This window comes from Papaver somniferum, chromosome 3, assembly GCF_003573695.1.
Source record: "Papaver somniferum cultivar HN1 chromosome 3, ASM357369v1, whole genome shotgun sequence".
In the NCBI taxonomy this organism is placed as follows: Eukaryota; Viridiplantae; Streptophyta; class Magnoliopsida; order Ranunculales; family Papaveraceae; genus Papaver; species Papaver somniferum.
In genome coordinates, this window is record NC_039360.1 from 21,582,656 (window position 1) to 21,605,670 (window position 23,015).

The 23,015-nt window shown below is 36.7% G+C and overlaps 1 protein-coding gene across 1 annotated transcript; it reads left to right on the top strand.

Annotated features, from left to right (window-relative positions):
- Positions 1 to 11,908: 11,908 nt before the first annotated feature.
- Positions 11,909 to 13,992, top strand: LOC113359134. The gene is made up of 5 exons (XM_026602813.1): positions 11,909 to 12,129; positions 12,431 to 13,253; positions 13,379 to 13,512; positions 13,617 to 13,710; positions 13,828 to 13,992. The coding sequence occupies exons 1-5, from the start codon at positions 11,909 to 11,911 to the stop codon at positions 13,990 to 13,992; spliced, it is 1,437 nt and encodes a 478-aa protein (XP_026458598.1).
- The last annotated feature ends 9,023 nt before the right edge of the window (positions 13,993 to 23,015 follow it).

A 23,015-nucleotide genomic window follows, 5' to 3' on the forward strand; every position in this document is an offset into this window, starting at 1 on the left:
TGTTTTGGTGTATGTTGACGATTTGATTATAGAAGGAAATGATCTGGTTGCATTTCATAATTTTAAAACATATTTGGGACAATGTTTCAAGATGAAAGATTTGGGGAAGTTGAAATACTTTCTAGGATTGTTGGTGGCTCATTAGTTAATCTCACATCCAAAACAAAATACTGGGTACTGTTTACGTTTTTTTTTTGATGTTTTGATGAACTTTCTAACATTAGTTAATCTCACATCCAAAATAAAATTAACCCCTAATACGATTAATAGTGCTAATTAATCAGGAATAAAACAGGCAGTTTGGTAATTATTCTGATAAGGGATGGTGTAAAGTGATCTGTAATGACCTTTTAAGCCTCAATTAAGTGGTAAATAAAACTAGTACCGAAACCGGATATATTATCATGGGTCTCATAAGTCTTTCTAGCATGATATCTTAGTGACTAGGAATTACTGGTTAATCCTGTTTACTAGAACCCTCTTAATGTGTAGTCCATCATTAGATATCTTTTAAGCGGTAGTCCGATTTTATGTTTTTGGACCAAAAGAATTAACCCCCAGTCCAAACACGTGTGAGAGTTATGAAGCGTTTTTTCCTAAATGCCTAAAGTGCCCTCGTACGATGATAACATTCTGGATCTAGTTTCTTCTTTCAGTTTCTTCTCCGACGAAGAGCTTTGCCATGGCGATTGATGGAGAAAAACCAAGGAAATCTAATTCTCTGCAAACCAAAATCAGTGACGATGATAATTGTTAATGTTTGTTTTCCTCATCTTTAATTTTATATTTTTAGGGTTTAATTGGCGGCTCCTCGTCGATTTCTTATTGATTGATTTTCCTGATTTTTCTTTTCATGATGCGAGAACTAGGTTTTTCATCATTTTTATAATCTGATAGTAACAAACATATGAAATGTGAAGAATATGAGTCCGTAGACAACTAATTAGCCATGGATTAGTAAGGGATTTAGAATTGGGTAAAATTGTTCAGGTACTATTATTAATTGTTGATTTGATTGAATATTCAGAATTTAGTTCGTTATAAATTGGGTTGAACTGATTTTGGTTTAAGATATTTAAGTTTTATAGATGTTTATGTTGTTTTTGTATTCTTAGATGTAAGTAACATTTTTAGTGTCAATACGTGTGAAATCAAGTTGTTACACCATGCATGTGTAAAATGCAGAAGTTTCTCAAGGTATATACTATATGATGTTATTGAATTATTTTTTTTTCTTTATTTGTATGTTGAACCTACTGTGTGTGTGAAGTGATTTTTTGCTAATTATGCGAGTTGAGACCAATGGTTAAGTAAGATATATCGTTATGTACTAGGCTTTGATTCAATACATATTAATATGTCCTAGGTTTTCACTAGCTCTAACATGTAGATTTGTATTGCAATTTTTTGTACTTCATTTATCATTCAATGGTTGTTTTGGTTATAAGATTTAACTGTTTGTCGAGCAAGTAACATGGATACATACATTGTCCTAACTTTGCAACCTCGGGAAAGGAAAAGCATTGTTGCTGCAGGTACCTTCGAAGCGATCTATTATTATGTGGTGTTTTTTGTATTTGACGTAATTCTGGATTCTGTGTGAGAAAGTAAAACATCTAAATGAAGTTGCACTATGTACTTTGAGGCAGTAATATGACGTAATTCTGGATTCTGGTGGAGGAACATTTACTTTATGTTTATTGATATGACATACAAAAATGACTTTTTTGCCTGATTGCCAAGTAGGTGATTAAGAATTATCAACTTATTAAAAGAAAGACACGGTTGGTCCTCCGGTGATAAATATTGGGTTTTTAGAATGAAATTAGTGCTAGAGAAACATAAGTTTTACATAAATTTTTGCTTCTTTAAGCTCTAGTTGGGACTTGTATGACTATTAATGAAATTTTGGATTTTTTTTCGGTAAAGCCGCATCATCTATAGGATATGTAATGTAGGATATGTAGTGAGTATTAGAAAATATGTATTGTAGCATATGAATTGAGTATACTGTGTATATTTGATGTAACGAGAGTGAACTTGAGTGTACGATTGGATTCTATAGTGATTTTGGTGTACGATCTTTAGGTTTATGGATCTACTATGTTGTTTTTGTTTTATAAATTGAGTACATAATTTGATGTACTGAGAAGAAATTGAATTCATATATGATATTTTCATTCAAATAGACTTTGCAATAATTTTATTGTTGGTACAACTCCAAAATATGCATATCTGCTTGTGTTCTTAATATAATCATTTTCTTGTTCTTGGGATTCTTGTAACGATCAGATGATCTTCGCCAAAACATATTTTTGACTGGATTAATACGTTCTAGGGGTTCAGTCAGCACATATTAATATTTACTAGGTTTTACTCAGTACATATTAAAATGTACTAAATTCATTTATGTCTGTTTACGTGAATTTTTAATGTGTTTCTCTTCAAATCCTGATGTTTGTTTGCTAAATTAATAAGCAACTTATTTACGCATGTTATGATGTGTTTGCTTTTATAAGAAGCATGAGAGTTCAATGGTTTTCTGAATGTACATATGAAGAAAGTAAGATAAGTTTGCTGCATTTCTTTATTATCTTCTGTTGATACACTTTCTTTTACTTTCTTGCTTGTGTCAGATCATCCTTGGATTTTATGAAAATGGCATTGCTCGTAATCGTGCATTAGATCCAGCAGTTCTTTCTCGGCTTAAACAGTTTTCTGCAATGACAGGTACATATTCTTGTGTAATCGCCGGCTGGATTATGCGAAAACACGGTCATTTTCACTTGGTACATATCAATATGTATGAATATGTACTAGATTTTTGCTCAATGCCTCCGATCTGACAAAAGAAAAAATGGTCCCAAGCTGTTCATTATTCATTATTGTGTGCCATTTTTTTTGCAGATGCTGTTGAGGCAAATTTTAAAGAGGGGACATCATCCCATTAGATTGCATAAAATCTAAGGATCTTGTGGATGGAGCTGACAAAGATTCTAATGATCATGATGGAAATACAACTTGCTTTGCTACCGGTACAACAAATGATCTCAAAGATGACCCATTCAATAATTCTTATATTCTTATGTTACATGTGTATATGTACTGTGATATCTACTAGGTTTTAACTAAGTACATATCATTATGTACTGGGTTTTTACTTAGTATATATCAATATGTACTAGGCTTTCCATTCTTATTTTCTTCGGTACATGTGTATATGTACTGCAATATTCTGTTTCCATTCTTGTGGTTTCTCTATACCAATAAATATGCATACAAAATATCTAAATCCCCTTGATTGTGGTTTTAACTTTTCTTATTAATTTTTGCTGACAGGTTCATGAGAAGTATGTTATCAGGGTTACTCACTATCCACACAGAAACATGGTTACCGCACACAGAACCTTGGTTTCCTTAGGGTTACTCACCATTTTCCTTGGTCTATTTAGACGGGGGTCGAGGGGGCAGTGCCCCCTCGTAAACAATGAAAAGTCGTTTATGGGAAAAAATTTGTTTGTATTTGAGTTTTATTACAAGTTCCTTTCATTTTTGTATTTCCCAAAATCAATCTTCATCAGGTTAAGTATTTTGTTGATGACATATCACACACAGGGTAATGCGAAGAGCATAAGGCTTGTCAGCTGGCTCATCTGGCGTAATACTTACCTGACGTGTGTCATCAGCTGGAGAAACAGGTTCTACGTGCCAGTTAATTGCGCAGCCACACTTGTCTTTGGCAGAGATAACTCCTGAATAGGGCAAACCAGATTATCACACTCAAAAAGAATAAGAAGGCTCATCTGGCGGAATTTCATGCTAGTTATTATTGGTGGCATTATATGTTTCTTAACAGAATAGACTTGAGCATGTTGTACTTGTTGTGTTTCCAGGGAGGATGTATTTTGTTAGTCGGCTCATCAGTTTTATTTCTTTTTTTTCCAATAAGTGTAAAAATACACGTAACTTCTGAGTAAGAGTTGTTTTAAAACGATATTTTTTCCAGGGTCTGGTTAAGGCTTTCATATCAGGGATAATTTTACGCCTTTTTCTCCGCTTCCATGGTGCAAATTGTCTGCATTATCTTTTGTTTTATTAATGAAAAACTGCTTATCATTGTTAACAACACATAATTTATAGTATTACTGCCCTTTTTCTCTAAAAATATTCTGAGTATAAGTTCCAATTTTCTTATTGTGCATCATCTTTCACAGTACATGCAAATATGTACTGCCCGTATTCAAGGATTCTTACTCTTTTTCCAGTTTTCATACTGACAATATAGAACATCAATATAACTCTACATATAATAGTTAAGAGAAAAAAACCAAAAAAGAAAAAGAAAAATACAAACAATGCAACATAATCCATCATTTACATTATAAGATTTCAAATTTCCATACTAATATGTACTGCCAACTAAAACCTAACCCAATTACGTCGTACATACCAATACATATGAATATCCACTGTCAGTAATGTTGGCCTACTTTAAAGTCTTCATGTCTTGGATTTAAATTTATTTTTCTGATGACAAAAAAAGTTCCGTTTGCATTGTACACACACCATAGTATTTGATGGCTCTGCATAACAGTGCTTGATGAAGGGTCATTGCTCTTTTCTGCGGTGAGTTTGCATATTCCCTTAAGTTGGAAATTCCCAACGCATAGTAAACAAGTCAATATATGAAGAAACAAACTCATCATCTGCGGGGTCAATAGGTCTTGGAAGATAAACTGTGAGTACCTAAAACATCCCAGATATGACATGTTCCACCACTTGATGACCTGTGCGAAAAAGAGAAACATCAACATATAAACTACTGTACATATCGACATGTACATCACTAACGAATAAATTTTACCTAACGTACATATCGATATGTACTGTAGGATATATTCAAGAAGAACCATGCTAGGAGTTTATATGTACTGCATCAACTAATCACTCTTTCCCTAAGTACATATTTATAAAAAAAAATACTCACCAAATCGAACTCCTAGCAATAGTTTTAACTTCTTCCATGAATCCTTGAAGATGCACAAACATTCTTGCATTCAGTATTTGTGATTGAACTATGATCAATAGCAAAGTGAAGATTTAATACAACATACATTCTGAAAACTGGCCACTGGAAGGAGAGAATCGTGTGATTGAGCTATGGTCATTGATCCTATGCTGATTAATGACCTTTAGGCTTAACCAAGAATGTGAAAATTTGGTTTTATTTTAGGTACAGAACAGAGAATTTTTTCTCAAAGCTCTGAGAAAGCAAACTGATTCATATAAATGGAGACTTACATACCTTGCGATTCAGGTAATGATGACCTGTTCAGAAGATCTTAGGACCATCCATGTACACTAGCTGAACGCATCAGCTCCATATGGTCCTGATACGATTCTCCCCGACTAACACAACCCCCAACACCACCAAAATGACTTCTATCAGGCAAACCATCAACAACCATGGCTCCAGACGAAAATGGAGAACCAAATTTCCAACAGAACATATCAAAATGTACCTACTAGATATCCAACATAACATATTGGATACATATCGATATTTTGAACATCAGTATAACTAACAGTACATATCAACACGAACATCAGTATGACTGCCAATAAATATCGATATGTACTATTGAATATAACCATCAGTACATATCCTATTAAGTACTTTCAACAGTACATATTGATATGTACAATCGAATCGTACACAAGACACAACTCATATCAATATGTGTCGAAGGATATTAATATGTACTGTTTGATTTAATGGTTCTACTAAAAATCAAAAATCGTACAGTACACATGTTGGATTGCATTACCTTGTTTTAGCAGAAACACCAGGTTTCTTTGATTTCTCCTTCTTAACAGATTCGTTGTTCTTCCTTGATTTGGTTTCACAAGTAGATTTCTTCTTCTGATTCTTTGACCCAGGTTGAGAATCAGGAGTACTTGTTTCTTTCAATCTTTTTTAACCATTTACTTCGAGAATTTAAGATCACAATACTTCGAGAATTTCAGTAGGAAAACGAATATATGAGTAACAGGAAAACGAATCATAAAATCAGATCCAAAATGAATCTCCATCAGAACAACTATGTCAATCTTAAACGATTTTTCGTTTAGATCTGATTTTTTTCAGTTGATTTTGTGATGGTTTCAACGGATTTTTGTAATGATTTTATCAAATCTAGGATTTTGTCGTTGATTTTTCTTTTGTTTGTTGATGACCGATTAAGAAGATTACTTGAATACGATGAGGTAGAAAAAAAATGAGAGGAAGTAACAGGGAAAAGTTGTTTAATGGAAGAATTGCAGAGAGAGGTTGGTTCTTTAGTATTCACACATATAATAAAAAGGGTACTCGGGTCTTTTTGCAAAGACCAAATTTTTTTTGGACCTCCTATTAAATGTTTTTTCTGGATGAACTACAGACTAACCCGGGTCGGATTTTATGGACTAAACAGGAAATTCCTCTCTATGAAAACCCGGGAAAAGATGGTTGAAAAAGTTTGTTATGCCATTTCAACAATTAAAAAAAGAAGAAGAAAAGATACGCATCAATATCCGGTCCCCCACCTTGCCGATCAAAATAAGAAAAAAATCCGACTCGGTTCCCTGTTCGGCAAGCATTAATTGTTTTCTTCTCCTCTCTATATAAAAGGATGGGGTAATTTGCGTTACCTCTCCTGGCCAAGATCATAATTTGAGTTACCTCCCCTACAGAGATAATATTAGTGAAACCTCCCCTCGTTACATTTTCCATCCAAACCCGGTTAGATGAGTCAGCATTTTTGTACAGGTAGACATTTTTTTTACACATGGATTTCTACTTTCCCATAATACCCTCATGTATAAAACAGACACGTGTTGGAGAAAGTACCTTTTCATCTAACGACTCTGCATCAGGACAGACAATGGATGGCTTCGATTTGGCACCGTTTGGGTAGCCGATTAGAATTGAACACGTACCGCATCGTCTCTACAACTGCCCCTCTATATAGCGGGAACAAACATTAGAGAGAGAGAGAAAATAGTTAATCAGTTGTAGAGAGAAAAAAAAACCCCAATTTTTTCTGTGAGAGGAGAGTTTAGGATTCTGATAGGATCCGGAGATGCCTATTTATATATACCGTAATCGCACGGTGTCCAACTAGTAGACAGGGGCAAGTACGAGGCGAACCCACAGGGAGCAGTGGAAATACCGTAATCACTATCTCTAATAAAACTAACACGAAATAATATTTTTGGGTTCTTAGGATTGAAAATGAAATACGAAAATTAAACTAAACTACAAGAATGAATCCAATGAGAAAGTCGGTAACCAGGGTTTATAGTAACCACCACAACTTCTACTCAATTACTGAAATGAAATATAATCCATGAATTATTTATTGTTCGTTCTATCGACATCACCTATTATACATATTAGAATCGCAAATATCACTGGGACACCCTTAAGCATGGCACATCAAAAGATTGAACCAAAGCATGCACCATCAAATTGTGTTAGCGAGAAAGTTATACGAAACTAATTATAGGTTCACAAATAATACCCGGCTATTCTAAGCATATCCCATCAAAAGATTTAACCCAAGCATGGAATATCAAATAAGTAGACAAATATATTTTCGATCCTAACAATTATGCGCAAAGGTTATACAAAACCGGTGAAGCGACAACTCATATTTCGATTAATCAATAAATAAGATCATGAAATTAATTTATTGAAATCAAAATAGCCTCAAAACCATATATGTTTTCAATCAAGGTGGTCTAATGCTCCAAAGTGGTTTCAATATAAACCCTAATTATAAAGAAATTAGAACATAGTTATGGGTTTCTCAAAACCCATACAAAATAAATGACTAAGAGATTATAAAGATAAACCAATAACAATCGCGCCGTCACCACGATGAATCAGTCGTTCTCGCCTTCTGTATCTTCACAGCCGCACCTCCTTTTCCTTCTCCTTGTTTCGGCTCTGTCGCCGGCTCTCCCTCAATCTCTGATCGTTTCTGTTCATATAGGTGCTGCCTCGAATCTCATAAGACCTAGCAACCTTTGCAAGGCCCAGCCCAGTACCACCGTTCCATCATCTTGTTTCGGCTCTGTCGCCGGCTCTCCCTTTTATTTTCCATCGCTGCCATACCCAGACTAACAACTCCGACCCGGCCAGAACTGACAACTTCACTTGCCTATTCACACCCCATGAAGAATTAGTCTTCTATCCCATCTCCACTGCTCGAACACTTCAGCCAAGAGCTTCTCAAACTCGAGCATAGCACGAGCAATATCATCTCAGTCACGTCCAAATCCCGCTTCTCCTTAATGTAACATTCAACAGTATTCATTTCTGCCTTCAATTACTTCAGCCACTTCAAGCTTCTTCGCAATCTCGTACCCCCATTACTCCGTCGATGATGTCTTATCACACCTTCAGCTGGCCTTCGATATGCAACTGCCAGCAACCATCGAACTTAGTTCACCACTGCATGCTTTTACTCTCTCAAGAAATTCCTCCATTGTTGTTGTACAACAAACCTATTGCGAACCCCAGCTATATGTTAGATTGATTTAAAGCTTGACCCGTCTCCATTTGCATCTGCCGAGCACTACATTGTAGTGGATAAGCTTGTTGTTTTTCTCTTGATAATGGAAGACGAAATACATCATCACCTGATGATTCGAAGCTTCTATCCATCCTTATTCTCGTCCGCAGATCTTCCCATTTCCGTTCACGACAACCCCAGTTTCAACCATCAGAACCAACTGCCTTAACACCGTTCTGTGTCTGCCAAAGAACTTTCTTCACCTGCTTGATTTTATCGAGCAGGCCACTGCACAGCTTATGTTTCTTCCATGTCCTCCAATTTCCGAGCTCTCTTTACAGCCACCGTAACCGAGTGAAACTTCTCTGAACATCTCACTACCCCAGAAATCTTCATTCTGTCGGTTCTACGTAAACACCAGCGTATACCAATTCATTCTTATTCACGGCTACAACACCATTTCTCTGACCTTCTCCACTCGAGCACAACCCAAGAGATTCAGTTGAGCCACTGCCTGCAACCAACTCCATTTGATAACCACCAGCATCACTGTCTCTATCTCGGACACGACTTCACAGCTCAGCCAATAACCATCTCAGCTACAATTCCGCACACCCATTCTTCTCAAATAATCTCACTTCAGTTCGTTGTTGTCGAGCTTCCGGCAACAGCATCACTTTCCAAATTCAGTCAGAGCATCTAACTCTTCACCCCACTGGTTGCCATGGTTCGTGCAACGACTCCAAATTACACGAATCAGCTCGGACAGATTACCATTAACCAACACCATCAGTCACCACACCAACTTCCGTCACTTCTCATCTCCATTCACGACCAACACCAGCTTGAGAACTCACTTCGTACACCATCAGAAAATTCGTCCCATGCAAGAATGTTTACTGCCACCAGTTGCAATCATCTCATTTCTATACTTCCGCCACAACCAACTCAATTTCAATATGTGTAGCAGCTTCTTTCATTCGATCAATCAGCCATAGAAATCACCTCATAGACTCGAGTACACCATTGCCACTGCCAGATACTGTCTGTCCACGAAACCCCATCGAACTCTAATTCCATCTGCTGTTGTTGCATAACCAAATCCCGAAACTCCGTTGTTGTTCTCAACGTTGCTTCCCTGACTGCAAAACAAACTGGTTAACTCCAACCTAGTTCTTTTACTTGAGCCAGAACCCTCTCCAGTCACAGCTCCTTGTATTCTCAGCGCCTTCTCGTAGTTATCATGCCACGACAGCCAACAGCAGCTTGAGAGTATAAACTCCACCGCTGCCTGCAATTATTTATTCATAACCATGACCATAGAAGTAGCACCAGTAGCAACTGTTCAATCCACCAAAGACACTCAACGCCATTTTTATCCGTAACCCATTGTAGTTATTGAACTCTGGTGACCGGAAATGAAGAAACATTCCAGCCATTACATCTTCATTGTCAATGTCTCTCTGCACTATATAAATCTCCTAAGTCAGATTGTGGTTGTAGTGGAGGCCACATCTTCTAACTCCAAATGGGCCTGGCTCGTTTCAACAAACCAAGACAATCCTTTGCTTTGCTTCTTGCGTTCCCAGCAGTGATGCGCTTTGGTGATTCCAGCAAACATGAAATGACACGGCACTTTGGCAAGTTCGTCGCAAATGCTATTTAAGCCTCCATTTAGTCGTTATTCTTCCGGTAGATCAAATTCACTTGTACTTTCTACAAAAGCACTAAAATGATATTATTAGCCAAAATATTGAGTCCTAGCTAATATAAATATGGGTATAAAATGTAGCACTTACGTGCTTATCAGATTCCACCGAAGAGAAGAAGAAATTGACAGAAGAGAAGAACTGGCTTCCAATTACTTTCTATTTCATATGTTTTCTAGGGTTTAATCGCGACGAATCATAACCGGAGACGACGATTGTGAGTATTTTTTTTCTAGGGTTTATATTCTTCCGTTCCATTTTCGTTTAATGATTCAATACTTGATTATGGGTTTGATGTTATGCATGTTGTTCTTGGGTCTTTATCATTATCCTCTGATTTATGGTTTTTTATATGATTAATCGATTATAAAAATTACCTGTGTGTGAGGTGGTGATAGTTGAAAAAAGGGTCTCTGATGTGAAATAGTGTAGGAATTGGGTTTTTGAAAATAATTTGTAAACCCTAAGTTCATATATAATTTCTGTATTTTACCTATGCTCTGTTTTTTTTTCTGTTCATGTGATTGGTTTTTTTGTATAATGAATAGTCTATTGCAGTTGTTTATCGTGGTGATTAATTTGGGTTTTTGGTTATGTTTCAGTGAAAGTGTTGTGTATGCTACTAAAGATTTCTATTTACACTATGATGGAGAATGGCCTAGGAAACAACCTGTTGGTGGTTTCAGTTTCATTGGTTACCTGAATGGAAAGGAGGTGTATTGGCCTAAGTATGATGGAGACACTTTGAACATGATGGATTTGTTGCACAATGTTTATGAGTATATTTATGGGATACATGGCCACCATTGTGTTTTTCAGTACTTGGAGAGTGTCTTTCTATGTGATGTTGTGGATGATAGATATTTGCCGAAGTTTTGGAATGTATCAGATCAATATGTTCCTAATGAAGTTCATTTGTTCATGACTCATGAGGGACCCCAAAAAGTTGTGCCACCAGATGAAGAAGTCGAGGTGAATTATGGTGTGGATGATGAAGATATTGTGCCAGTCACACAATCTCAGACAGAGCCATATGTTGTTGGGTGTTTTGTTGAAGATGAGGAAACAATTCAGCATAGCACACAAGTGTCTGAAGATGATCCAAGTAAGCTGGCCAATCAGTAGACATGTCAGACTCCACCAGAGCATCCAAGTCAGATTGCAGTGACACCAGAGCAGCCAACTCAGACTGCTCAGCATACCCGAACTACAACTCCACAGAAGTCATCTGCAACAAAGAAGAACAAGAGGAATGAATCAATTATTGCATTATATGAAGAACATGAACTGTGGATGAGTTGTTAGATATGCCTGAAGAAGAGCTTGATGTACTACCCGAGCGCACCAATCTGAAGACTCCTTCAATACATGAACTGCCAATAGAGGATGATTATCACAATGGCAATTCCTCAAGTTCTGAAGGTGAATTTAATGATGAGGGTGAACCTGATGTGGATGAGGAAGCAGGAGCTTGAGCCTGCGCCTACACCTCTAATCTCTTTAGGGGCAGCTTTCGAGGCTATTAAGATAGAGAAAAAATCGTATATCTAGCAAGAATGCAAATACTGATTCTATCTCTCAAGCGAAGAAGGACCTGCAAGGTACAAAGAATATAAAAGTGATCACCAGAAATACGATGATATGTATGTTGATGTTGAGAGTGAGGAAGTTACTGAATGGACTTGTGATACTGAAGAGGTTGAAGTTGGGTTGCTATGTCCCAGTATGGCAGAGTATAAGTTGTTTGTAACTAAATTTTGCATTGCCAACTGTATTGAAGTTGAGAAGTTTAAGGATGATCCAACCAGATTGAAGTGCAAATGTAAAGTCAAAAAGTGTCCATTCAGACTCTATGCTAAGAGGTAAGCCTAGTTATATCATCTTTAAGTATGGGGTTTTTTTTGTTTGTAACTTAATGATATCTAACTTTCACTTTGTGGGATTTTTTCTTTACAACAAGCAACCAGATGGGCATACTATCAAGATCACCAAGTACATTCCTAAGCATATTTGTGTGAATAAAACTGGTACTGGCTACAATAGGATGGCAAACTCAACTTGGGTAGCTAATGTCATTGTATAGGATATTAATGAAGATGATTACTCATTGCAACCTAAAAAGATCCAAAGTAGACTGCATACAAGGTTTGGTGTTGTACTTAGTTATTGGGTTTCTTGGAAAGGTAAAGCTTTAACAAAGAAGTTTGGGTCTTACGAAGATGGGTACAAGTTTGCACCTGAGATTATGGATCAGATATTGAAAAAGAATGCAGGGAGTATAACTCTTGTTACCACTGATACTTACAAGGACTTCAATTATTGTTGCTTGGCATTTTATGCTTTTTTGATTGGTTTTAAAGATGGATGCAGGCCATTTATAGGTCTAGATGGGTGTTTTCTCAAAGGAAAGTATGGTGGAGTGATGCTTTCTGCAGTGGCACTTGATGGAAACAATGGTATGTATCCTCTGGCAATCTTTATTTGTGATTTTGAAAACAAGGAAAATTGGATTATTTTTCTCAATCTTATCAAGGCTAGATTGCTAGAGCATCCTGCTCCATTAACATTCATCTCAGATAGGCAGAAGGGATTGGTCCCAACACTTCAAGAAGTGTTTTCTTCAAGTAGGAATAGATTCTGTTTTAGACACATATTTGAGAATTTTAAGACCAAAGGCCATAAGGGGACTTACATGAAGACATTAGCATGGGGTGCAGCAAAGGCCTATAGGAACACATATCACAATAAGTATATGGCTACTATGGAAACAGATAATAAGAGGGCACACCAATGGTTTGAGGATATCCCAACACATCTGTGGGAAAGATCTACTTTTGATACTACTTCAAAATGTGAGCATGTGACAAACAATTTTTCAGAAAGTTTCAATAGTTGGAGTTTGGATGTAAGATCCAAACCTCTGCACAGGATCCTTGAAGGGTTCAATTTGAAAATGATGGGTCTGATGTTTGATAGAAAGATGAAGGTGAAGGAATGAGAAGCTGAAGGTTAGTTCTTATCCCTAGAGCTGACAGGATGATCAAGAACATGGGTGATAAGAAGAGAAGATATAATTTGTTTGGTTCTTCTGAGTTCTGCTGGTGTGTGCAGAACCATGAAACATCAAGTAGATGGAATGTGGATGTCAAGGAAAAGATTTGTAATTGTAACGTGCGGGAACTTACAGGAATACCCTGTGTACATGTTGTTTCTGTTTCTTGCCACCTTAGACTGAATATCAATAGGTCAGTTAAACACTTCATGCTAATGTTGGTTCAAATTTTTTGTCATTGTAACTGCAACTTCCATTTAATAATTCATTTGATACTTTTTTGTTGATTTTGTGCAGTATGGTACATGATTATCACAAAATCTCATCTTACAAAAAGGCTTATGCTGGAAAAGTTGTTGCATGTGATAGTCAAGATCACTGGAATGAGGAGGTCAGTTAGTAATGTCATTTAATGCAATTGATATGGATAGGGTTTGTTATGTTTAACTTATATAATTTATTTACATTATGTGGTTGAGTGTAACTGTTTGTTTGTTGTACTTGATAGCATCCAATGGTGGTGTACATGCCTAAGTTCAAGATAAAGACAAGTAGACTAAGAACTAAGAGGATTAGGTCTGATGTAGAAGGAGAACAACCACATAAGAAGGCAAAAAGATCTTGTACCAATTGCAGTCTACTAAACATAACATTAGGACTTGCCCAACCATAAATGCAAGGGATGCACCCCCAAATGGCAGTGGCAGAGGAAGGGGTAGAGGTAGAGCCACCACATCCTCATATACACCTAATGTATCACATGTTGTGGGAAGGTCAGTACTGTTTTCCCTTGTCTTATGCCTTTTTTCCATTGTTTAAATAATGGTATCTTACCTAGAGTGATTGAATATTGGCAGGGAGGGAGCTGTTTCTACACCACCAACATAAGGAAGGGGAAGAGCTGCTGATGTTGCAGCACCACCAACACAAGGAAGGGGAAGAGATGCTGCTGTTGCAACACCACCAACACAAGGAAGGGGAAGATCTGCTGCTGCGCAACACCACCAACACAAGGAAGGGGCATAGGCTTTGAATACCTTCCTTTTGGGACAACAACTGAATCATCACCAGGCAGAGGAAGGTCTACACCAACACAAGGCAGAGGAAGGTCTGCCTCAATGTCAGCATCAAGATCACCCACTATTGAGAACTATCAAAGTCTATATGGGACTATGCCAGATAGAATGAGGGAGAGAAATAGACCAGCTTCTCAGACATTCAAGCCACCAAGATGGAGGATTTAACTAACGGTATGAGCATCTTTTTTTGAAACTTAAGACTTTTACTTCATTACTAATTATGCTATTACATAAGACTACGTAGCACTTGAACAGTATATAATGAAACAGATGATGAAACTACATTTTTTTGTGAATGCTATTACATACTACATAACACCTGAACAATAGCTAATGAAGCAGATGACGAAACTGCCATTTTTGTGAATGGTACATAATACTTTTGTGAATGCTCCTACTTCTTTTTGTTCTGCCTTTTCCACAGTCACTGCACTTTTAAACCTGTCACATATTTCTGCAAACATACTGTCACTAACATCTGAATCAATGACCACTTTCATGTCATGTGTTTCAGTTGAATATTTCCATTTGAGAAAGCACCCATCAAGGCCAGCTATTGGTGTGATTTTTTTGTTGGATGCAGGTGAAGCTTCCGGGCATTGTGAAACCTAATAAGAATCACTGCCACACTTGAAGCACCCATCCCCTAACTGTTGTTTTTCTGTTCTTGGTATTTCTGTTGCAACGGCTTTGTCTAACCACTCAAATTCACACTTTGGTTGGTTTTGGCATCTCAAGAATCTCCTTTCTTTGTTTCCTTGAGTGTTTGCTTCCCAAACTCTATGCGAGCCATCACATTTTCTACATTTGGAATAGAGGTAAGGGCATTTCATGGCTAAATGGGTAGTTCCCTGCAAATTTGACAGCTACGCAGATGTTCAAAACACTGCAAAAACATGAAAAATTAATTAGTTTTACCTCCTAACTATAAATATAGAAATTAGTGTTATCTCCTCTAATGTGGTTTTACATACATCGGTGGAGGAGTTTGAAGATGAATCACCCATAGTTTTGGCTGCACTTCAGATATGGTGAAATTGGTTTTGTTGGATAAGAGCAGATATGTGGTAATGGATTTAAGGAGAGGTGCAAAAATTTTCCTCTTCATATCTGGTTTATATAGAACTGGATGTTGAAGATGACCGTTTAAAGTGACCTTTAAGGCACAAATTAGACCGTTGAACGGTCGAATCCCAGAAAACCCGACCATTAGTTTTCGATGCTTCCTGGCCTAACACGTGTCTACATGTCTGTTTATACAGGAGGGTATTATGAGAAAGTAGAAATCCACGTGTAAAAAAATGTCTACCTGTACAAAACTGCTGACTCATCTAACCGGATTTGGATAGAAAATATAACGAGGGAAGGTTTCACTAATACTATCTCTTTAGGGGTAACTCAAATTATTTGGCCGGGAGATTTAACGCAAATTACCCTAAAAGGACCCTGCTCTCTGTTTCGAGACTTTTTTTTTTTCTTGTTTCACACACGAAAAATCTTTCTGGCTCCCGGACTGACACACTTGCATTAATTAAGTTATTGGCATGGCAGTAACTACTAATTCTGATAAAGAAGTTACATGCTTATTGAGCCTAACAACGGTAAAATGCAGCAAGAACATGATACCAGAATTATACAGCCTAACATTATGAACATTGTTTGGACAGCACTTGCGATAAATTTTTTTTAAAATTTTTTTTTAACTTCATTAGGCTTTTTGCATCTTGGCAAACACTAATGTTGGTTTAGTTTTAGTCTATGAAAAGAAGGTACCTTCAAGGAAGCAGCAATGGAGAACTTCAGATAACATCAGTATAAGAAACAGAAACTATAGCTCGACATCAAGCGGTGGCATGGGCCCAAAAAAGTCTTTTAACAAACCTAGTCATGAAAATGATCGCCTATCGTGAATCAATTACACCAGTGACGGAGCTAGGAAATTTAACTTGGGGTGATTTTGGGTTTTTAGGGGTGACTTAAACCTATTAATTGAGCTTATTTTTATCAGCCCAAATAAACTAGATAGTGAAAAAAAATGGTTTTTAGGTTTATATAGTTGGCTTAAGCCGGCCCTAGTCTGGGCATAGGCCTGCCCCTGACACTAGAGGAAAGAAGAACAAAAGTTAACTGCATTGCCACGTCATTTTAGAGGAAGCTAAAATCCTATTAAAAATTTAAAACAGGCGGTCTCTTTTGAGTTTCTAATTTGGTAACAGAAAAACAACCGAGGAGCTGCAAACTTGTTAGCAAATCAGCTGCTAACAAGTTTAATCAGCTACATTGCCAACGGTAATTAGCTGCTTCTATTTTTTGGGATGATATGCCCGTATCCCGTTTTTTTTTTTTTTTTGGTTTCTAGGATAACCTGTGATAAAAGAAACAATAGAGTGGTGGCTCATGTGGAGTTTTTACTGTATATGTTTGAGGAAGGAATGATAAGATTTTCAAATCTGTGTTCTTCAGAGAACTTGGTTCTCATTGGAAGGTCATTATAGACACCAGATATATTGTAATTTTCAAAGATGGGGTTGTATTAGCCTTGTTTTATTTTCTTTTTCCAATATATCAACCTTTTAAGTCAAAAAAAAAAAGGATAGCTTGCGATTTTGCTAAAGCTTTTGATGTAAGTAATTATGATAACGTTGATGTTTTGGCTAGTGTAGTTTTAGTCTTAGGGATGCGGTCACCGAAATACATCAAGTACCGACCAATGTAGTTAATTCTGGATTCCGGTCATTGAAATAATTTTATTTTGGGGAGATGCGTAGTGGAAATTTTTGGAGTAACTACTGATATTTCATTTTCGAATTTTATACATATAGGAAATAGAAGCATTTTTCAAATGTATGAAGCATTTTTTAACATTTTTTCACATATTATTATGTTTAAATATAATGAAATACTAAAAAAATTTAAAAATGGAAACAAGTCTTCATTTAAAATAATAGAAAACTCAAGAACCATACAAATTTTAAAAATTCGTATGAAAATTTCGACAGCCGAGTCTACTGAGATTCAAGTTTTCAACCAAGATTTCCGACTCGTTTCACCGTAATTTCCGGCAAAAACTCGACCATTTGGGATGAAATTTCCTATATTGATAACGACATAATATCAATATATCGCCCAAAATAATCTATTAAAATCTCCAAAGTCTAGTATTGTTGTATTTTCAGTTTCCATGCTACCCTCAATATATGTCGTTAGATGATTCTATACGCGTGTTGGCAAATAGTTTTGCATCTTAATTTTCAACTACACTGAGGCAAAAAAATTACCCCAGTTTAAATCTTAATCTTGATAACACGTCATATCGCGTTGGTATTATCCTGAAGTGAAAACTACATGGAGATCCATTTTACAGATTCTTCCCACTATGAAACCCACGCTCAGAAATTCTCAGGCGCGCGCCCATTTTCTAGGGTAAAATATCTCTCACACCCAGAATTTCTAAAATTAGGTTTCGGTCTTTTCTGTTCTTCTAACCTTCAATCTCTCGTATCCCATTATCACTGCGCCTCCCCCTTCCTCTCCTCTGAACTATTTTTTCTGACTTCGTATGGTAATGGTGGTGGTGGTAATGGAGATTGGGTGGTAGTGATTGAAATTGAGGAGGAAAAGATGAAGAATCAGATGGGAAGATCATTACGGTGGTGTCTTGATTGGGTATGAATTTTGAGAACAAATCAATTAGGTGAAGAAAGGTGTTGCATTGATGCTACGGAATTGAATCATGGGTTATTGATTGTTTGAATCATGGGTTTTAGTGTGAATATGTATTTTGAAGTTTGGTCAAGGAAGTGGAGATTTATATTGGCTGAATTGGTTAGTCGTTTAGTTATGGTCTTAAATTGGGATTCACTGGTATTAGCTCCGTGAGCGTTACAACTAATTGAAGAAGAAATTCGAATGTGCTGGTTCAATTGGTTTCACCTATGGCCAACAAAATTGGTGAAATTAATTATGCTAAACAAGGGAGTTTTCACGAGTTATGACAGTGGAATGTATCAAGTCCATACAAGATGTAGTCGTAATTGGAGGTTTAGGGGGAACTTTTTAGACAATAAGAGAAGAAGATTGTTGTTGTGATGATTTTGATGCGTCTATATATTTCGGTTGTTGTTGGAATTGATGTGCAGTTCCTCTCCATTGTCAGTGACGTACATCAAGTGTTCGAGAAAAAGCATGACCGACCAGTTATTGAAGAATGGGGGTCAACAATAACACAAGGTAAGGCCGTAGGAACACTATGCATACGTATATTGAAGAATGGTTTATTTTCTTGTGTTCTTGTGACATAATTATGTTTTCTAAAATGAAACCAACCAATCATTATGTTGGGTATGTTGATTAAACGGGATGGCAGAGGCCCCATTACATAACATGTTTGTTTAATTCTTTATTTGCTTACCAAATGTTGTAATTGTTCATATGGATAAAATGTTGCTTATGTTGAAATCTTGTATGAACGTACTTAGAATTTGGATTAGAGAGAGTTTTGATTAATTTGATTGAATTGGTTAGTCGGTTAGTTATGGTCTTAATGCTGGAAGATGTTGGGAAGGAAGTTGAAATGCTGTTAACAGTGGTTGGAGATCGACAAAAAGTTTTGCTGCAGGTGTTATGCATCTAAAAAAATATGTTGCATAATTTGTTATGCAGTCCCGAAAATGGTTGCATAATACGTAATGCAGCTATTATTGTAGGTGGATGACAAGTTATGCAACCTTTTTTTTTGCATAACTTGTTATGCAATACAGAAAATGGTTGCATAACACGTTATGCAGCTACTTTTTGTTAGTATTGAAACCAACAAAAAAAAAAGATTGCATAACACGTTATGCACTTATAATAATATCTGCATAACATGTTATGCATTCGAGAAAATGGATGCACAACCTGTTATGCATCCGAAAATATGATTGTATAATGTGTTAGGCATCGAGAAAATTGTTGCACAATCTTTTATGCATCGAGAAAATAGATGCATAACCTGATATGTATCCGTAAATATGGATGCATACTGCATTATGCATCAATCTTTTTTATGTACGCACTAAAATCAACCAAAACAATGGTTAGATAACTTGTTATAGATGCATAACTTTGTTATCCAAATGCATAATTTGTTATGCAGTGGAGAAAATGGTTGCGTAATTCGTTATGCGTCTGCAGAATGTGTTATGCATCTTTTTTTGTGGCTGCATAATGTTTATGTATCAAGTTTTCGAAAATTTTGCATAAAATGATGATCACCTCCGATTTTTTCGTGAAGAACAAAAATTTTATATTCTTGTTTGTACTCGTTGCGTAGCTCTCTTAAAAAGATTTCCAACGATATAAAATTTGTAAAATTCCAAGACGCGAATTTTTAGATATGTTATATCCAAGTTACGTTGCCAATTATACCCCCAATGCACAACATGTCATGCGGATGCATAATCCGTCATGCATACATTTTTAATGATTTCATATAATTATGGGTGTCCTGATACCTAAAATTAATTGTGGGTTTGACAATGAAAATATTTTTCTTTTTGAGTCTCCCCTAATTCTCCCTATTAACCACTTAAAAGCTTTGTAGACACGCAACCGGTGGGTCCCGCGTCTGTAGGTGAAAGTAGGGGTCCATCTTATTTTGTACTTCTGGACACCAGCTCTTAAAAAGATACGCATCCACGTCGTATTTGTTTGAAATCTCTATTTTGAAACTCCGACTGCAAAGCAGAAACAGGTGAGACTGAAACCCCCTCCAGGCTCCGGCTTGTTTCTTTCTCTCACAGTGACCGAATATTCTTTTCATCCACGGTTTTCTCTTGGTGAGCGAGTGTTTATTCAAATACATGTAGGATTGGCTAACCTCAGTTACATCCTGTTTCTTATGATACGTCGTATTGTATTATCCTACCAGGAAGATATCACAATCAATCCAACGGTTCTAATCTCCACCATTACATATGGACCCCGGTTCCCACGAGGCTTAAAAAAGAATCAACGGTGAATGGGTATTATGCCACGACAATCAAAAAAACGAAAGATACGCGTCCACGTCGGATTCATGGTTGTAACCCTGGTCCCACCAATCTGTATGAAAATCTGATTGAAAAGAAGAAACAGGTGAGACTGAAACCCTGCCCGGCTTCTTTCTTTCTTTCACTCTCATTTCTCTATATATACATTTCCAGATTCTTCATTAGTTTTCTGTCTCACACTCTCTCTCTGTTACCGCTTCTCTCACCAAAGAATCTTCTCATCTACGCTTTTCTTCTGGTGAGTGTTTTCAGAAAAACTTCTGCAATTTCTTGAGTCTGATCATGGTGATGATGATCAATCTTAGGCGGTTTAGTAAATTTCAATGTTCTGATTCGTTGTTTTAAGATGTCTCTGCTATATTTTGATACTCTCACAGTCTGAGGTTTATTTTCTTTTTTCCATTTCTTGATGAATCGTTAGCATATCATGTTATTGTTTCAATCTGAGGCGTTTTGGTAAAGTATAAAGAAAATTAGGGTTCGATGCTTAGATTTGTGATCAGTTTTTAGTATTGATTTGTTAATGTTTGATCTTCTAAGTTCAGTGTGGTTTAGTTTCTCTAGAGCTGGCAAACAAGCCGAAACCCGCGGATAAACCCGTACCCGGCCCGTGAAAACCCTAACCCGGCTTGGCTGGGTTATAAACAAGCCGGGTTAGGGTTAGAGAAATGGTGGCTTGTGAGAAAACGGGTTAACCCGTGCCCGGACTGTAAACCCGCGGGTAAACCTGTTAACCCGTGTATAATATATTAAGTTATTAACTTTCACCGTTGGATTATCTAGGGTTAATCCTATCCCTACATTTAAAATATAAAAACACCAAAAACCCTAGCAGATGGATATCTTTTCATTTCTTCTTCGTCTTTCTTTTCTTTTTTCTCCCCACTTTCTTCTACTGCGGCTGCGCCTCCTCACCACCTCCATCATTTCTCCGGCTGTTGATTCTGCTGCTGCTGCTAAGTTTCCTTCAAAAGCTGGTATACCCAATTTTCTATTACTTTTTAAGATGCTTTTGTTTTGTATCTTTCTTTATAAAGGTTTCTACGGTCAGGGTTTTGTTTTGCTAATTTGAATAAGATATGTTTGTCGAGCAGATGAAGATGTTTCTGAATACGAGAGAGAAGTGGGTGTTGTTGATCGAATTAATTGATGAGAAGAGAAGATTTCTTTTGTTCTTTCTCGTCTGTTGCTGAAGAAGAGCTGCGATTGATTCAGTGATTCATAGGATATAGATCTAGTGACCGTAATCGAAGTTGAGATGGGTTTATTTGGTTCGATTTAGTGGTGGTGTTATTTAATTCTTGGTTATAATCAAAAGAAGATGAATTTGAGATGGTATGGATCAATGGGTTTGTTCGAATTGATACTCACCTGAAGCTGCTAAATTTTGGTTTGTTAGGGTTTACTAAAATCATACGCTCTGTATATTGATTTGGCATGATGTTTTGGTGTCTGGGTTTTGTTAATATGTGCTGAAAATGAGAATTCTTGATTGAAATTTTGATTTTTGTTTTTTGTGAGAATGATTGATGTGGGTTTGTTTTGAATGTTTTTGAGATTTTTGATTACTACTTTTGCTTAATTAACTGTTTTGGATTTTAAATTTTGAAATTCATTTATGTTTGTATGAATTTGTAAAAGAATTAGATCTAAGTAAAATTGTTCTTGATTTTTGTCATATTTGAATTGTGTTACAGCTATTGATCTGTTATGGTGTTTGAATTTGAAGAACTGAAAAGAGGAGAATGTTGCGGATGTGGTGTGAGTTGATGTGAAGCTTGGGGTGCTACTAATGGGTTGTGCAGGCATGAGGTGTTGCAGGTTATAGAATTGAAGGTGTTGGTGTTGGTGATTATCATGGGCGTGAGTCTGAGTTTGAGCAGAGAACACAACTGGAAAGAGTTCTTGCTGCGATTGAAGTCGTGAATCTCGTGATGGATTGAGATGAAAATGAAGAGATTAGATGGCTGTTAGGTGTTACAGGCTTACAGCCTTACAGGGAAGGAGTTGAAAGGCCTGAAAATGATTTAATGAATTTTTGATGGGTATTGTATTGAGGTCTAATTTTTGTAATTTGTGTTTGATAATTGTAATTTTTCATAAATTAAGTTGATTAATTTTTTATTTTATTTTTAATTAAACAAGCCGGGTAACCCGTGAACCCGCAAGCTTTATCTGTTACGGGCGCGGTAGAAGAAATGACCACCCGTGAAGAATATCAACCCGCGGGTTTTGGCCCGTGGTAACCCGTACTCGTGTAACCCGTAACAAGCCAGCCCCGGCCCGCCCGTTTGCCAGCTCTACTAGAGACTATCTTTTGATTTGATTGTTGGACTTGATTGATGTTGCTGTGTGTGACGGTTTGGTTAACTTTGATATAAGTTAGGGATTTTAGAGGTTCCAATTTGTTGTTTGAGTTGTTCTGCTAATCTTCTAGTCGGTTTGATTTTGTATCTTTCAAGATACGATGTTTCTTGAATTATTCAGCGATGGTGTTTGATTTTGGAAAACTCAACTTTCCTGACGAGGAATTTCTCTGGTTTAGTAGTACTAATTATAGGTTTTGTATGTCTTCATGATAGATA